The sequence below is a fragment of the Helobdella robusta genome (assembly GCF_000326865.2).
Source record: "Helobdella robusta unplaced genomic scaffold HELROscaffold_105, whole genome shotgun sequence".
NCBI lineage: Eukaryota > Metazoa > Annelida > Clitellata > Rhynchobdellida > Glossiphoniidae > Helobdella > Helobdella robusta.
Window position 1 is genome coordinate 184,959 of NW_008703595.1, and position 18,422 is coordinate 203,380.

Genomic DNA, 18,422 nt, shown 5'->3' on the forward strand with positions numbered 1-18,422 from the left:
AAGTTCACTAATCTGCTGGGATGCTGCTATCGCAAGGGAAACTTGGTTTTCAGTGAAGATGGCAATACATTGTTCAGTCCAGTTGGCAACAGAGTAACAAAATTTGACTTGAAAAAGTAGATTGAGTTTCTTTTTGCTTTTTATAATTATTTTTTAATTTTTATTCTTTTGATTTGTTTTATTTAATTTAATAAAATAAAATAAATTTAAATAAAAAAATATGTATTATTTTATTTCATTTAGATTTTTAAGATTATTAAGATTTTATTGTAATTTGTTTTAATAATTAATTAAAATAATTTTTATTAACAACAAATAATCAATGTTTACAAAATAAAATTTCCTACCATTGTTTTTAGCAACAAATCAGAGACACTGCCATGTGAATGCAACTACAACATCGAACATTTGGACGTGTCACCCAATGGCTCCATGATGGTCCTCATCGACGAAGGCATGTACCCTACTAAATATTCATTTTCGTTTTATTCATTACATAATCAGACACATGATATGATGTGATGACTATGATGGTGATGTGCATGCCAATAGAGATCTAATATTTAATTTTTTCTTAGAAATAATAAAGAGTGAATAATAATAATAACAATAATAAAATAATAATAATAATAACAATAATAAAAATAATAATAACGATGACATCAACAGTTGGTGTGGCGATGTTTGTAAATATCCTGAGTAGGAGTGTCATACACACCCACGACTTCAGGACTAAAATTCACTGTGTCTCGTTTAGCCCTGATGGAAGGTCGCATTTTATTATATTTTAGTTTTTCTTTCTTTGGCTAAAATTTTGAAACTTTGTTTTTAGTTTATTCATTTGTTAAATTTGTTATAAAAATTTTAATATGAAATAATTTTTTAATGATCTTTATGTATAGTTGATTTTTAACATTTTAATTTTTTTTTTAATTTTTTTTCTTTAAAATTATGAATTTTCAAGAAACGAAATGCTTCGATTTATAGTTTCAAAATTTAAGATCACTTTCTATCAACAGGAAGTTTGCAGTCACAATGTACAACAGTGTTGTGCTGTACAAAACTCCAGGCTCCTCCCCGGAAATCAATCCGTTCGTCGTCGAAAAGAGGTTTGCCGTGATGCACGGAACAACAACCTGCATTGATTGGTCCTCTGATTCTAGGTCACTTCAATTAACATAATTTATATTATCTAAATGACACAATTTGTGACCTAATTAAGATAATTATGACATAATTAGTGTGGCCCACTTAATGTAATTCTCAAATATGTCTTTTTCAAATATTTAAAAAAAAGTCAACTTGTAGTTTGTGGTATTAATTAATTTTTAATCAGTTGATTAAATTTTTCAATTTTGGAACTTAATGATGTTATCATTTGCAGAGTTGTTGCTATTGGCAGTCGAGATATGAGCTGCTACGTGATTGGCTGTCAGATGTTCAAAAATCTGTCAGTCAAATCGGTGGGAGGGCTTAAGGATGTCGTCGTTGGGTGCTTCTTTGATAAGGATTCTCTGGATGTTAGGATGGAATTTTTGTTCCTCCATAGATTAATATTCTTATTTATTTTTGTTTTGTCTTTGCTGTCAAACATATTGGATTTGTTTATTTATTTTTTGCTAACAAAGTTTATCAAAAAATAGTTATTTAAGAACTGTTGTGTTTAGAGAAGAAAAAAATTTAATCATATTGGTGGTGATTAAGAAAGATTTATAATTATAAATAAATAATAGAATAATTATAACGATAATAATGTGACGATGAGGATGTAATGGTGATGATGATGATGATGGTAATACAATCACACGACAGCTGATGACGATGAGTGAGCTCGGGGAACTCTGCTTGTACAAGAGTGACACGGAATTGAATGAACTGCTACCCGGAAGTAGGAGAGAGCATGAGAAGGAATATGAAAATGATGATATTGGTGGGAAAGATGATGAGGATGATGATGATGACAGCAGTGAAGATGATAATGGTGGTGGTAAAAAGAAAAAAAAGAAGAAGAAAGGAAATAAAAATAAAAAAATGAAAAAAGATGATGGTATTTTTTTTTTGCTGAAATATTTTTATTAAAAACCGTTTCATATTCTCAATAGATAGTATATTATATTTTCTAATAAATAATCCTCTTAGTAATTTTAAATTGAAATTTATAAAGAAAACATTGAATTTAATAAGTATATTTTCATGAAAAAAAAATTCTCTAATGAAATCAGTTGATGTCAAGCAGCAAGTTAGATTTAAGCAGTTGTTTTACAACAGAACTGCCAAGTAGGGAGTTTCATTTAATTTCTTGAAAAAATTTTTCATAATTTTTTTTTCTTCTTTTTTGCTTTTAAATAATTTTATTTAATTTAAATAATTTTATTTCACTGTTTAAAGTTTCCAAAATTTTTATTCAAATACTAAAAATGTCGTTGTTGTATAATTAGTTTTTCAGTAAAATGTCAGTACATACAACTCGTAGTGTATTGTACAAAATATAGTATTGTATATAATATACAATACAAAACAATAAAGTATACAATGCAAAACAATATAGTGTATAGTATACAATACAAAACAATACAGTATATGGTATACAATACAAAACTATATAGTGTATAGTATACAATACAAAACAGTATAGTGTACAATGTATGAATACAATGTATATTTCTTTGTTTGGGCTCTTTATTGTTCATCAATAATAATTAATTATTATTCCAATGTAAATTTATAATCTTTTAATATGGCGGTTTTCCACATTAAGCTTTTAACATCAATAGCTTGATTCCATCAACTTAAAATTCTCAGTCCTCTCTATCTAGTCACAATCAAATTATGATAACATTTCAAAAATGAAACCAACAGATTCACATTCAAACAACTACTCAATGAAGACAACAACATCTCAGCGAAGACAACAACAACAGTAAAATCTTTCACCAACAACAACAACGACGACAGTAACATCATCAAAAGCAGCATCATCAGACTTAGATCATGCGACTATCACAAATCGACAAAGATCTTGGTTTCTGCATTTGACAACGGCGTCTTCTATATACATGAGATGCCTGCTTTCCAACTGATCCACTCGCTAAAGTTAGTGATTAGGCTGGGGGCTGATTTATTAAATAGAGATGTGCTATAAATTTCAACATCATAATTCTCATCATCTGTATCATAACCATAAACCTCCCCTTCCCCTTCTACTTTAGTATATCTGAACAAGCAATAGCCAGCACTAAATTTGACAAATCGGGTCAGTGGATTGCCCTGGGGTGCCCTAATTTGGGCCAGCTCCTGGTCTGGGAGTGGCAAAATGAGAATTACATACTGAAACAGCAAGGCCATTTTGGTACAACTAACTGCCTCGATTACTCGCCCGACGGAAAGTATATTGTGAGCGGGGGTGAAGATGGCAAGGTAATTTTTGTATTGTAATGTTTCATGCATGGTTAATTGCTGTATTCTGTATTGTATTTTTAGTGTTGTGTATGTTATTTTGACATGTGTGAGTGGTGGGAATGTGTGTGTATTATTGTATTCTTTCTTTGTTTTTGTGTATGTTTTTCATTTGGCTATTTGAGATTTATAGCTTCGACAATAGGGTAAAGGATAACAAAAATAACAACTACTACCTCAGGTCAAGCTCTGGGACACGGGCAACTACAACTGCGTCGTGACCTTTACACAACATACATCCAGTATCACAGGACTGCAGTTCAAATCTAATGGACAGGCCTTCGTGTCTGGCTCTCTGGATGGAACAGTTCGGGCTTTTGATCTTATGAGGTTGGTCGGTTAGTTGGTAAGTTTGGCTGGTTGATTAGTTTGTTAGTTGGTTGGTTGGTTGGTTTGTTGATAGGTTGATGATCGATGAAGTTATCCACAAAGTACAAATCCTTTACGTCTTTCCAATTAGGTATCGAAATTTCCGAACTTTCACCGCCCCTGAAAGAACCTCGACCCAGTTTTCTAGCCTGTCATTGGATGAAACTGGCGAGGTGGTGGCCGCTGGAGCCCAGGACACTTTTGAAATATTCCTCTGGTCGATGAAAGCTGGCTCCCTCATTAATGTAGCTTCTTGTTTTTTGTGTGCTCTGGTTTTTTTTTGCTATGTTGTTTTCTGCATTTTTATGATCATTTCTCGTTATTATTATCATTTTTTTCCGTTATCACGTTTTATCACCATCAATTTTGTAATCAATTGTTAGTCATTATGACCAGGAACGCCTGTTGATGTCATCTTTCCGTTATCAATCTCATCCGGTCATCGTCATTTACATCTTCGTCATCATCTCGATCACATCTTCATCATCATCATCCTCACCTTGTTACCACTATCATCATCTTTTTCATCATCCTCACCTTGTTATCATCATCTACGTCATCCTCTTTCCTAAGGTCTTATCAGGCCACGAGGGACCAGTATGTTGCCTGTCCTTCAGCAACTTCGACAACATCCTGGCTTCAGGATCCTGGGATCACACAGTCAGGATTTGGGAAGTATTCTCCAGGAAGGGGTCCAGGGATGTCATTCAACTCACCTGCGATGGTTCGTTTCCGGGCCGGCTAGAGTGCATTGGCTTTTTTGTTTGTTTTCTATTATTTTATTTCAATTTGTGTTCTTTCGATCGAGACTTTCAATCCACAAACATAAAATTTATTTCCAACCAATCAGCACTGAGCTTATCTTTTCGACCGGATGGCCAAGAGGTAGCAGTGACGACATTGGACGGGCAGATAAGTTTCTGGGACATGAAGACAACCAATCAGGTTCACTCAATTGAGGGCAGGTTCGATATGGGGTACTCGAGAAAGGAATCTGATAAAATAACTGCCAAGAAGTCTTCTTTTGGAAAGTTGGTTGATTGCTGCCTGTTCACTTTTTTATGTCGTCTCCAAATTTTTTTCCATTTTAAATTGATAAATTCAGTTTTATTGTGCAATTTTAGTCTGCTAAGCTTTTTATTGATTTGTTCTTCCTTTATATTTTTGGTTCCCTGACTTAGTCTCTTCTTCATATTTTATTCCCACTTGCTTTCCTCTATTTTTTCATTTTGTCGTCCAGAACATTTTGTCGTCAATTTTTTTTTATAATCATACAACGAAAACAAATGAGATTAAAAAAAAAGTGTTTAGTCTTCGGAGATTATTTCAAATCACTGAAGTATATTATTTGAGGTAGTTTTTTTTTTTTGAAAAAAAAAACCTTAAATCTTCCAAGTATTTGAAGTAACATTTAAAGATTTCTTCAAGTTACCAAAGTAATTTTTCAGTTAGCAAAATATATAAACAATAACTCTCCCCACCCCAACACACATGGTTTCAGAGCCTTTCGGACGATTTGCTACACGGCAGACGGCAGGTACGTACTCGTCGGCGGGCAGTCCAAGTACATCTGCATCTACTCTGTCGAAGGCGAGATGCTGGTGAGGAGGTACGAGATCACCTGCAACCTCTCACTTGATGGAACTCTGGTTGGTGCTGGGGCGATTGGGTGGATTGATGGGTGGAGTTCAAAGTAGAATGTTTGTAGTTTTGGAAAGTTCGCCTGTGGCAGAGCGTTGCTATGATTGATGTTTAAATATTGGTGGCGGTTAGGTTGAGCAAAAAAAAAGTAATTGTTTCGATGATTTTAGTTTAAATTAATTCAGAACTTTACGTTTGGTGAATTGGCTACTATATTGTGTATGTAATTTTGTTTTAATCGGTTTTATTTCTGTACCATGATTCTTGCGATTTCTAAAATTATCCTACCTACTGCTCAGTTCACTAACGTGTGCTCTCTTTCTCTCTCTCTCTCTCTCTCTCTCTCTCTCTCTCTCTCTCTCTCTCTCTCTCATACACACACACACGCAATATACACCTACAAATAATATTCACCACACACACTTACATACATACACACACACTCGTGGATAGGAATTTCTGGATAAGCGGAAGATGACCGAATGGGGCAGTCTATCGCTTGTGGAGGAGTTGGATGAAGATGGCAACAGTAAAAAGAAAATAACACTGCCCGGTGTCAGGAGTGGTCAGTTCAGTACGAGGTCATACAAGCCAGAGGTCAGGGTCAACTGCATCAGATTCTGTCCTACTGGTTCGTTGGTTGGTTGATGGGTGGTTTGATTGGTTGGCTGCTTGATTGATTGGCTGGCTCTTTGATTGGCTGGCTGTTTGGTTGGTTGAGACGTACAATACAACAACAACCACACCAACAACTTCTGCCAGGTTTGACATGGGTAGCTGCGTCATCAGAAGGCATCCTCATGTACAGCGTCAACACTGGCAACGATGACTCATTCAATCCCTTTGACCTTGACATAAAGGTCAATTTCTTAATTTTAGTAATTTTATTATAAATTTTTAAAATTTCATGAAAATTGTTATTATATTTCAATCAGGTAACGCCACAAGAGGTAAAAAGATTGCTACGTAAGTCTAAATATTTGGAAGCTCTGACCATTGCCCTTCGTCTCAACTACAAAGACCTTATCAGAGAGGTCATAGAAACAGTGCCCTTGACCTCGGAAGGTCATTTCACTGAAGGTCAGTTTACTTTTATTTATGCGTTGTAAAATTTTGTAATGCGTAATAATAATTTGTAAATCATCAATGTAGAATGTTCTTTTTTGATACAGCTGGCATAGCAATGGATGTAGACATTTGTGACAAAACTGCTAATAGCGATGACGATGATGATTCCAGCGACGACGACGACGACGATGATGATAACAACGACACCAACAAACTCACAACAAATTCCAACCACAATGCAGTAGCGACAACAACCACAAACGACCACCTCAACGACAACAACTTCATAACATACATATGCTCCAGTTTGTCTGACCTTCACGTCGACCTTTTAATAAAATTTCTCGCCAGCCAATTAGAGCGCTCCGTCCATATCGAGTTCTACATCACGTGGTCTTGCGTTCTTTTAAAGGTGCAGACGTTTCGACTGAAGCAAAGAAACAATATGGCCGTCAGAGCCAGTTTGAGATCGCTTGAAAAATCATTAAGTAGGATGATGAAAGTCGTTGATTTGTTAGTGCTGCTAGATTTTTTTTTTTAGTTTTTGTTCTATTTTATATTTAGTTAAACTACGCATTCAGTTAATTTTTATTTTATTTTTTTTCTTTGCTTAGTTTGAATAAATATTTTTGGATGTTTACAATTTCTTTCTTGCTGTTTTTTTATCTAATTATTCTTACACTCAGTTTATTCGTATACAATATTATTAATTTGTCCATTAAATGACAAAATTTTTCTTTAAAAAAACATTCCAACTTTGAAAAATTTTGACCAGAGCTGAAAGGAACAAATACCGGACGAACATCCTTATAGATAGGAGGAATCAGCATTTGAAGGAGGTCGAATCGCGTGGAACCTCTCAAAAAAATGATGCTGGTGTTGATGTTAATGGCAAGAAAGATGGTGATAGTAATAATAATAGTGGTGGTTGTGGCGGCGACGGAAGCGATGATATCGGCAAGAGTGGCACGCAGATGGAGATGATGCATTTTGGCGATAGTGACGAAGACGATAGTTGATTTCTGGTTTTGTTTCATGTATCATATGGACGATTTCTTTATCTTAATTTTTTTCTGTATAATAATTATTGATCATAATGTGGTCTTTCAAATTGCTTGCGAAAATTTCAGATCGTTGTTTAGTTGAAATGTTGAGTGCTCGGAAATGAGAATGAAACAAGTTTATTATGTCGAACTTTAAGTATTAAAAATAACAAGAAATAGACTAAATCGAAATGAGACTTAATTAACATGAACAACGCTCTCCACAGAAAAAATTGCTTGTCGGGCGATAGGAGAAATGAACGTTGCACGTCTCTATTTTGTCGTCCGTTCATTGAAAACAGTACAATTGGAAGACAAAAATTTATTATAATTTTCTATGAGAATTAATAACCAAAAATAAAACAAAACTATTCAACGGCCTTGTCCTTGGGTAGGGCAGTGAAAAAAAGAGCCAGTTTTCAGTCTCCGATATAAATGGTCCAGGAATATTTGCTCCAGTTCGTCGCATTCATCTTCGAAGACGTCACTAATTTCTTCGTCGTCGTCGCCGTAGAAGTACTCGTTCGATAGACTGTTGCTCGAATTGAGGTTGTTCTTGGATGATTTGTTGTTGTTGTTGGTTGCAGAATCCAAACCGCCAGTTAGCAGAAGTTCCCTTTCGCCATCGCTGTTAGGTTTGTCTTTACCTTTTTTACGAGAATAAAAATTTAGAAATTTTGAAACACCGCCTTTCTTACGTTTGTTTGAATCAACGTGTTCTAGGTTGGGCTTTTGATCTTCCGTTTTTATGGTAAGTGTAGGAGCGGTTGTCGCTCCAAGAAACGATTGACCCTGAAGCAAACCAACTGGAGTTATCCGTTCTTGAAAATTTGGCACCAAAGCACTCGAGTGATTTTTGAGAGGAAGGTTTTGCGGTTGATCGCTTATTTGCTGAGTTTGAAATATCTTGGCAGCTTCAAGAACATTTTGTTGTTGCTGCTGTTGTTGCTGTTGTTGTTGCTGCTGTTGCTGCTGTTGTTGTTGCTGCTGTTGCTGCTGTGGTTGCAGCTGTTGAACAAGTGCTGGGATTATGTTGCTGTTATTGAGCTCTTTGGCTTTTCTTTCATTGTTATTACTTTCGGTGAACGAAACGTCCTGATAGTTTACATTTCTGCACCTATATATCAAATACGCTAAAATAATTATATCCAAAACTAGCTGAATCCCGCCAAAAATGTAGATCAGAGTCATTCTTTTGACGGCCCAGTTGTTGTCATCGTCGTAGTCGTATTTTAGTTTTGACTTTGCATCGATATCTCTTTTCAGTTGCATGTTGTTCTGATCAATGCTTTTCTGTGAGTATTTGTAAACTGTTTGAACAGACTCCCCGTTATTCATTTTTTGTTCAAAAATAGTTTTGTTCTGCGTGTTAACTTTATTTCCGACATCTCTTTTTTGAACGCGTTTCTCTACATTTCTAACTTTCTCATCTAACTGACCATAAAGTTTCACAATTTTTTTATCGCAGTACTTATTCATCAACTTAATGAACGTTTCCGATGTTTCAATCCACTGCATAAGCATGCGTTCAGTTGGCTGAACATCCATGAATGAGCATTTATTCTGAAAGCCTGGGAAGCAGTTAGAGAACCAGAGCTTCAGGTCTTCTATGGGTACGTAGTAATTCAACATATTCCTATTCTGCAGTTTAGTGCAGCATTTTTCTTTCATAAAATCTTTAAATATTCTTATTTGTATATTATTTTTCGATTTGGTCATCTTATATGTCACCCACTTTTTTGGATCTTCAACATCTTCTGGGCCGAACTTATGAGCCGACATGTTGTCTGATTTGTTAAAAGGTAGAATGAGAATGTTTTGCAGTTTCTTGAAAGCCAATATTTCACTTCTTTCTAAATATTTGTACATCTCGTGCCAGTTTAATGTTAATATTTTGACCTTTCAAAAAAAAATTAATCTGCGTTTTTACAAGAGATGTAAAATAAAGAAAAAATAATTAATTTGAGAGAATGATAAAATAACTAGATGATGCGATTAAAATTCAAACGTTTGTTAACAAACATCTTTTATTATATGAGCCATACCTTTTTCATTTGTTAACAGTGCGAGTTTTGAGTTCAATCACGATAGTTAAGATAAAGAATGATTATTATTACCAGGCACATTTAAAAATGAAAAACATTATTTCAAAATCTTTCGAATGATAAAGTATGAGACGATTTTAAAAGTTTAATACCATAGCTACCCACACCCAAAAAAACGTTTAAATTAAACAATATACTACGCAAACCTTCGGAAATTTCGAGCGACAACTTCGCAAATCATTCTTATCAACGTTCCAACATACAAGAACTTCTCCGTTGTTAGTAAACTGACAAGAATTTTGACACGAACCACTAACAAACATGGGCAAAACCGTCGTTAAAAAATAAACTATTAAAGCTTTCTGCATTTTAATTTATTCTCATTTTATTATTATTTATTTTTTAATTAATAACATCCCAACATAAACACGACGTCACGAAATGTACATATACACAGATATATTATATAAACATATATGGAAAAAATGACGTTTCTTTTTGCTGTTGAATTATCTTTACGCGAACATTGTTTGATTATAATTTCACAATGACTCAATCGAACAAAAATATATTTATTTCCAATGTAGAAAATGTTTTGAAAAATGATTAACGGTTTTTATTTTTTGCACTAAGTTGCTCTATCAAGTATTTCATCACCTCTTTTTCCTCTTTATCATTCAAAACACCGAACACATCATCACCGTAATCGTCGCCGTCATCAGTCTTAGCTACATCGGCCAAATCATCCTTCGCTCTATCATCTTCACTGGAAGTATTGTTGCTGTTGTTATTGATTTCCAACTTTTTAGACGATGCCGTCAATTGATCTTGGATCAGTTTTTGTTTCTCCTCCTCGTCTCGATTGTTGTTAGAGTTACTTTTTATCTTAAAACTGAGCAGTCTCAGGAGTTTTCCAACTTTAGATTCACTTGAAGATGACGATTTTTGGTTATCCAGCTCAAGCTTCAACGTCTCGCTGATGTTGTTCGCATCACTCGCTTCCTCGGATTTTATAACTTCTGGCAGTGCGACATCACTGTTTATCAGTTTGTGGTGTTCGTTAGCATTGTCCTTTCTGTTGCTGTCGTTGTAAGAAACTTTAGTGGACCTCGTCACACCATAGTAAACAGCCAGGACGATGTAAGTGATCAGAAGAACCGAAAGTGAAACGATTGAGAGGATCTGGTAGATGAGAAGTTGGTGACGGAGTGCATCCTCTGCGGCGCTTCCTTTAGTAACTATTTCAGATTTCGGATCTCTAATATCTCTTTGAAATGGCTCATCGTCAAATTTTGATTTTCTGTTCCTTTTTACTCTCTTCAGCACAGTTTCTCTTCCACTCTTGCAAAACTTTATAAACATAGAATGGTTTTTGAGAGCTTTATTTAACATTTTTTCTATTTTTGGCTGATCATCAAAGCTGTTTGTTTCCAAACAATTTTCTAACGCTTCCTTGGGACAGTTACCAAAAAGAGATTCGACGTCTTCTTTCTTGAGTATTGTCCTCAAAACGTTAACGTTGTCCAATCTTGTGCAGCAATTGCCTTCGAGAAGTCTCATGTAGAGGTGAACTTTAATCGCTCTGTACAATTCCATGGCATCAAATAACCTCCAGTCATGGTCCTGCACGATTTTATGGCCCGCCATCACCTCGCGAGCCAGGCCGCCTGGCTCTAAGAATATGTCGGTCAACTTTTTGAATTTGTAAACGGACTTTCGTTTGTAATCATCATCGTTGGAGAGTTCATACCAGTTCAAATGAAGATACTTTATCTTTAATTTGAATGTTAATAGAACAAATTACGTATAAAATGGTAAAAAAGCAAACAGTTTAAAACAGATTAAAGCCCTCAAACACTTTAATTTGAATATGCTCTCATAGCTACTATCAATTTAACTTAAACCACTAATGAAGCACATCGAGAGCAAACAGATCAGGTTAAATAATTATAAATTTAAAATGGCAGGCACCTCCGGATACAATGCATTACACATTAGCAAGTCCGCCGAACTGAACTCGTCACAGGCCAGACTGTCATTGGTCAACAGCACACATGACTCAGAGCAGGCAGCACTGACGTCACGAACTCCAAAGCACGGTGAATTCGATAATAATGTAATTAGGATACTTATTGATATCATTTTGAACATTATCGTGTTAATTTGACTTCCGATTTTATAGAAAATAATTGTTGTTATTACGTCACAACTATGTTTACACCCTGAGCTCAATATTTGTTTACTTAAAAAGGGATGAGCACAAGGGAAAACAAAAATAAAAAAATGTTTTTGTACTTTGTTGAGCAACGCTACTAGGTTTATCTCTTTACATTCTACACTAGTTGCTATGGGGATAACTTCAATCATTTTGAAATAGTTGACACATCTTAACACCAACAAAAAATTAATGAGATATTTAGTAATTTTATTAAAACTAAATAACTTCATAGCTCGAAACAGCAGAACTGTTAAGTATCTACAGAGTTTGTCAGATATATATCACAATTGATAAAACTCTAGCCCAGATGACCAGTTGCATATATACATTCATAAAGATTAATAATAATAATAAATATATAATACATAAATGTACACGCAAAATAAAAAATATTAATTTTTTTCATTCTTTCTTGCAGCGACAGCCTTCATAGTTCCATAAATCTTTGACGGAGGACTGCCCAATATTAGTCTACAAATTGCTGTTTTCGCTATATCAACATTTTTATAACCTCCCAAAATGTGTACTTTTTCGTCACATAGGACTATTCTTGTCTTCGTCGCATTTTCAATAGAAAATTTGGTTTTACCCAATTTCCCGGCAATTCTACCAATTGCTCTTGCTAAGTGATCCCCTTTTAATGGTTTCACATCGGTGACCTGGAATGATTCTATAAATAAATCATCTAGTCGCATCAAAGCCATGGCATCGTTTACCTCAAACCCCAATGAAAATGCTCTTACAAAGTCTTCTGCTTTTTGCAGTGCACTAATTTCAGTGGTTTGTACTCCATTTCTTATTTCCACACACCTTGATTTTAAATTATACCTGACATCTAATTTTAACTGGTTGACGATGGGGTTTATGATACGTTCCCAGTTTTCCTGCAATGGTCGTCTGCGGTGTGGAGGAATTGGCACTTTTCGGATTTCATTCTTCAACTGACTGGATGTCCCTAGAGACTGCAAGTTGATTGGAGGCAACGTCGGAGGTTCGTTATCTATCTGATATTATAAAAATATTTAAAGCTAAATAAATTTGAAATAAACAAATCAATTACTTACTTTAATATTATTATTATTTATTAAATGAAGCTATGCATAGAAAACTTTCTAAACTAGACTAATTAATAGGTAAATAATTATTTGTTATTTTACTTTCAATGCAGTTCATTCAATTCTAATTTTTATCTATAAATTATTCATTAATATATTATTATATTTTATAAATTTCTTATGATTTTTAAGACAATACGGCATCAAAGGTTTCAAATATTTACTAGACTCTAGTCTAGAGGCTGGGTTGTTCATAAAATTATATTCATATCGGTGATAAAATTAAAATATTAAATTAGAATAATTAGAATGAATTGAGATGAAAAACACATGCTAAAAATGTTTTAGGGTTATTAAGTTTCCACTGTTTAACTTGTCTTAACCTGTTCAACTCCTAAAGCTCTAACTAAAATTTAGTTAACTAAACTAAAAACAAAACCAAAGTTTGTTACTAACTAAACTAACTAAAAACTAAAGCATGTGTGACTCAAACAATATTTATTTAAGAATTTATAAACAAATAAGGACAAATTAGCGCACCTATGCTACCAAAGTTTAATGTATTTATTAAATAATAATTAATTAAAACAACTAAAATAATCGAATTTATATCATTAATAAGATTAATTGAGTTAAAAACCAACGTCCATAGCCGATAATTGAGTATCTTTATTCGCCATGCTAGAACAAAAACGGGAAAGACAACAAAGTAAAGAAATTAAAACGAAATTAAATTGAAGCCTAGATATCTAATTTCAGTTTATCTGGTCGGTAATTATTATGGATATAAGTATGGATATCATATACTTATAATTATCAACAGTGAATGTAACCAAATAAAAGACAATTTCCGCAATATATACATATATTAATAAAACAGTGTAGAGCCAGATAGATTTCAAAATCAACAAAACAAGCCAATTTCACCAATACACAAAATCGACTTCGGAAAAAGAGCTCGCCATCGTACGAAGGGCTTTTATATACCGCACGAATTATACGCCGACCTGGTAGAGAGCGCTGAGCAATTGAAAGGCCATGGTAGTCTCTACATGTCTAACGAACGACCATCTAATTATCATAATTTTAATTGTAATCATAATTTTAATTATAAGCCATCAGGCGTACCTGGCTTAAACTGGATGATCTCCACTAATTAATTAAAAAATTTTATTTTTTCGTTGCTCAGGGCCTCCATACTTGTAAATCCGGCCCTATATATCGCTCCCTTTTTTATGGTATAAAAGAAAGATGCTTGCCTGCCCAAATAAAAGTTATTTGGATGGCTGGTTAATTCGATTGGCACATTGGAAAAAATAGAGCAAAATTAAAATTAATTTATTCAATTATTTAGATGTTAAAGAAATGTAGAATTTTCAAAAATTCAATAAAAATATTACCAAAACGGAATAGATCAAGTTAGAATTATGAAAACACAACATAATTAAAAAAAAGATGCTTAATAAAAATTAAACAGCACATAAATACATGCAGATAGATATACAAATACAAATAACTATGTGTATCTGCTTACTCAAGGAAGAAAAAATGTAACAAAACCAATTGCATATTCAGTTTATTATTAGTTTAAAACAAATTTGCCAGCGCTGTAAGGTAGTAACGTTACAAGAATGTATATCTACTCAAACACACAGACACACACACACACACGCGCGCGCGCAAACACACAGACGCACACACACACACACCACGAAACATTAAACAAAGAAATAAAAAAAACAATTATATATATATATATATATGTATGTATATATATATAAAAAAGAACATACAACCTTGTCACCATAATAAAAATTTAAATTAAAATGACAAAATTAATTTAAATAAATAATTGAATAACTATTAAATATATAATCTTTAATATTCATAATAGCTTTCAATAATAATCTGATATAAAAATAATAAATTAATTAATTAATTCAATTTAGCATACAAAAAAGGTAATAGGGTAAAATAATCAAGGTACAGAGAGAAAAATTTCCATGATTTTTTCATCATGTACTTTTTACATTTTAAAAAATTTACTCCAAATAGCGAATGACGTCACAAAAGTAAATTATGACGATGATACTAATTATGGTGACAGTGTAGGGTAGAGGTGATAGAGCTAATGACGGTGATGGTGATGATGAAGACATGATGATGATGAACTGATGGTGATGATGATGAAGAAATGATGATGAACAAGAAATGATGAACAAGAGGAGAAATGATGATGACGACGAAAACGTGAATAATAACAACAACAACAATAATAATAATAAAAATAATAACAGCAATAATAATGTCATAAAATAAGATTGAAGATGATGAATGGAATGACGATGATGATAACCACTCTCAGTACACTCAACGGTGAATTATGATGATGGCAGATGATAGAACGGCGACATTCAGGACGAAGTATCAATAAAATGATAGCAGCATATCAAGATACTATGATACTTGAAACGCTAATGATGTCAAAAGATGATGACGGTGGTGGGTGGTGGTGAGCGTCTAAATCAGGGGTGGACAAACTACAAACAAGCTATTTTATGCCGCCCGTCAACCAGACAATATGACCAAAAAAAGGAGCCACAAATCTTAAAAAATTCTTCCACGGGTAGAATTTGCTATTTAAGTACATATGCGGCCCTTCAAAAGTAAAATAGATCTCAATGCGGCCCTCACAGGCAAGAAGTTTGCCCACCACTGGTCTTAATGATGAGTAAATATTGTAAAATGGTAACTACATTAAATAGAATCATTTTGCATCATCAAATCAATTTGATTAGATTTTTTTTTTCTGACATAAAATCAATCCGTGCCATTACTACATCAATAACAATATATATATATTCACTAGCCAAACCACATTTTTAATTACATTCACTTATTTCTTTATCACGAACTAATTAAAACGACGTGTTAATGAATATATTAATTAATTTATTGATCGATTAATTAACTAATTATTCAGTTCTTTCAATCACCCATCTCGAATTAACGTGAAACAAGGAAGTGACATAACGAACACTCATTTAATTAGTTATCCAATTATTTCAGACTTACGATTCTCCACGCATTCAAATCATATAAGGATAATTCCACAACTGTTGGCTCGTTTGGCTAGCTTACAATCCCTCCCAGTCACAATCCCACTTCATGTCATAAAACTCACTTTCGAAAGCACCAGTGACTACCGTGATAGTACAAATATTATATATTGTTAAATCTTTAAAAGAAAAAAAAAGAAAAACATGATCCGAACTACATATTGTTGTGATTCATCGTTTATTGCAACTGAGCACAGCACCAGTGTACACCACTTCAGTATCTCTCTATTTCTTCCTTCCTCTCTTTCTCATCTCTCTCTCTCTCTCCTCTCTATCTATCTCTTTCTTTCTTTCTCTCTCTCTTTCTTTTTCTATTTTATATATACGAACATGTATCCCATTGTATAACATCAAACATCACATTACATGCACAGTGTAAAGTGTAGAAGCCAAAAGAAATATATCAAAATATACTTACATTATATCAATAGAAATTTCATTTAATTTCATGACCTTGCACCTACTTAACCGTAATACGTAACCCCTAAGCCTCGCCCAATTAAAAATTCCATACCACACGACGTAGCATTCAATTTCGACCAATCACATTCCACTACATCGCGCGAGATCCAACCACAATCCCAACCAATCACAAATGGTCACGTGACACGGCGTCGCCATCCCCTTTGATGACGTCACTCCTGACGCGATCTTCAATCTTCTGTCTGCATAGCGGGCAGTTCTCGAGGACCTCGGCACAAATTTCGCAGAAGCCGCTGTGATTGGTTAACGGTTATTTATTTGAAATGAATGGACGACTTTGATTGGTGGGTGATTTTTTATTTTTCACGGTTGAATGACTTTGATTGGCCGGTAACTAATTATTATTAATTGACAATAAGTTAAAAAAGATGAAATAATAGGCAATAATAACGTATGCGCGCATGGCTCAAGTTTGATGCAAGCCTGGTGGTCGACGCAGATCGTGCATGAGTCCTCGGAGATGGAGATGTGCTTCAGGTAAGACATCTTCATGTGTCTGTTTAGAATGTGTGTGTGTGAGTGTGCGTGTGTACATTTGTGCGTGTGTGTAAATGTGTACATTTGTGCATGTATGAGTGTGTGTTTGTGTATGCGAGTATAAGAAATAAGTGTTAAACGTATGCGTATGTGTGTGTGTTTGTTTTGCCCGTGTTATAAAATAATCTTAAATTTATCAATATGTTGATGATGATGATGGTAAATGATGACGATAATTCGAACCAACCAACCAACCTAGGTAGTATGGTCCGTTGTTGGAGTGTCAGCATGCCATAGTCATTTAATTTCTTGTACGCTATCTTTGGAGGGTACACAAAAGGACTGGCCCCGAAGTTGAATATGCACTGCTGATAAGACATGAAACTGGCCGCTGCGTAGTAGCCACCGGGCCTTTATTAGCATAAATTAACATAAGTTTGAATATTGATAAAGTATCTAAAGTGATGATGACTGAGGCCCTGATGAATATTAATGAGATCAACAAATGTTAATAAGCCACCGGGCCTTTAGTGACTAAAATTAACACAAATTTGAAAATTCATAAGATGGTGAATGTTAATTGAGTCTGATGAATGAGGCACTGATGAATATTAATAAGGCCAACAAATGCTAATGAGATAGCCCACTAACGTATCTAGGGTGAAAAGAAGTTTGTTAGGAGGCAGGCAGTCACCATTTAAGGAGAAGATGACCTCCTTGCTGTCCACGTTCAACAGTAGGCCCAATATGTCTCCTGGAACGATGATGATGATGATTACGATAGTGATGATGACGATGATTATGATGGTAATGATGATGATGATGATTATGATGGTGATGACGACGATGATGATGATGATGGTAATGATGGTTATGATTACGATGGTAATGTTGATGATGATTACGATGGTGATGATGACAATGATGCTTATGATGGTGATGATGACGATAGTACGACAAATTTCCTGCCAAAATAATCATAAAAATAAGGGACTATAATAAAATGTAATAATAAATGATAATAAAATATTAATAAATGATAATGAATTGTAATAAAATGAAAAGTATGAATAATAACAAAAAAAAAACATTTTAAAATATCATTTTAAAATATCACCGCTGAATTGAGAATTGAAATACGGCAAAAATGAAGGCAAATAACGCCCCAAAAATTGTACAAAAAAACAAAAAAGACCAGGTTTCCAGCATGGTTGTGTGTGCTTGGTACTCTTGGCTTTGTACCAGATCAGCTGACGACAGCCATCGTAGGCTATCGAGGTCTCGTCATCTCCTATACCATATCCCTCCTGACCATGGTGAGGGTGAGAATGATGATGATGATGAAGATGATGAAGATGGTGAAGATGATGATGAAGATGGTGATTGTGATGAAGATGATGAAGACGGTGATGAAGATGATGAAGATGAACGGAAAATAATGGGAAGAT

The 18,422-nt window shown here is 34.2% G+C and overlaps 5 protein-coding genes across 5 annotated transcripts in view; 1 reads left to right on the top strand and 4 right to left on the bottom strand.

Moving 5' to 3' along the window:
* Positions 1-7,075, top strand: HELRODRAFT_91552 (hypothetical protein; the record flags this gene model as incomplete). The annotated part of the gene is made up of 17 exons (XM_009012397.1): positions 1-116; positions 360-482; positions 701-769; positions 1,020-1,163; positions 1,385-1,520; positions 1,813-1,987; positions 2,904-3,093; positions 3,210-3,417; positions 3,638-3,786; positions 3,917-4,070; positions 4,399-4,549; positions 4,676-4,856; positions 5,327-5,474; positions 5,920-6,097; positions 6,229-6,326; positions 6,402-6,550; positions 6,841-7,075. Coding segments are annotated over 17 exons (2,604 nt in total), but the record flags the coding sequence as incomplete, so codon positions are not given.
* An 874-nt stretch (positions 7,076-7,949) lies between these two features.
* Positions 7,950-9,446, bottom strand: HELRODRAFT_183369 (hypothetical protein; the record flags this gene model as incomplete). The annotated part of the gene is made up of 1 exon (XM_009012398.1): positions 7,950-9,446. The coding sequence occupies one exon, from the start codon at positions 9,444-9,446 to the stop codon at positions 7,950-7,952; it is 1,497 nt and encodes a 498-aa protein (XP_009010646.1).
* A 782-nt stretch (positions 9,447-10,228) lies between these two features.
* HELRODRAFT_183370 (hypothetical protein) lies at positions 10,229-11,764 on the bottom strand (the record flags this gene model as incomplete). Its single annotated transcript, XM_009012399.1, has 2 exons — positions 10,229-11,395; positions 11,594-11,764. 2 exons carry the CDS (start codon positions 11,762-11,764, stop codon positions 10,229-10,231), a joined length of 1,338 nt encoding a protein of 445 aa, XP_009010647.1.
* A 268-nt stretch (positions 11,765-12,032) lies between these two features.
* On the bottom strand, positions 12,033-13,935 carry HELRODRAFT_194870 (hypothetical protein; the record flags this gene model as incomplete). The annotated part of the gene is made up of 2 exons (XM_009012400.1): positions 12,033-12,844; positions 13,903-13,935. 2 exons carry the CDS (start codon positions 13,933-13,935, stop codon positions 12,233-12,235), a joined length of 645 nt encoding a protein of 214 aa, XP_009010648.1. The 3' UTR covers positions 12,033-12,232.
* A 2,668-nt stretch (positions 13,936-16,603) lies between these two features.
* HELRODRAFT_91560 (hypothetical protein) overlaps positions 16,604-18,422 on the bottom strand; it is a gene marked incomplete at both ends in the record, with an annotated part of 7,651 nt that continues 5,832 nt past the window's right edge. The window contains 5 exons of the mRNA XM_009012401.1: positions 16,604-16,730; positions 16,889-16,993; positions 17,230-17,385; positions 17,626-17,728; positions 18,170-18,278. Of these exons, the coding sequence (XP_009010649.1) occupies positions 16,604-16,730; positions 16,889-16,993; positions 17,230-17,385; positions 17,626-17,728; positions 18,170-18,278 (600 nt within the window). The remainder of the gene's footprint in view (positions 16,731-16,888; positions 16,994-17,229; positions 17,386-17,625; positions 17,729-18,169; positions 18,279-18,422) is intronic.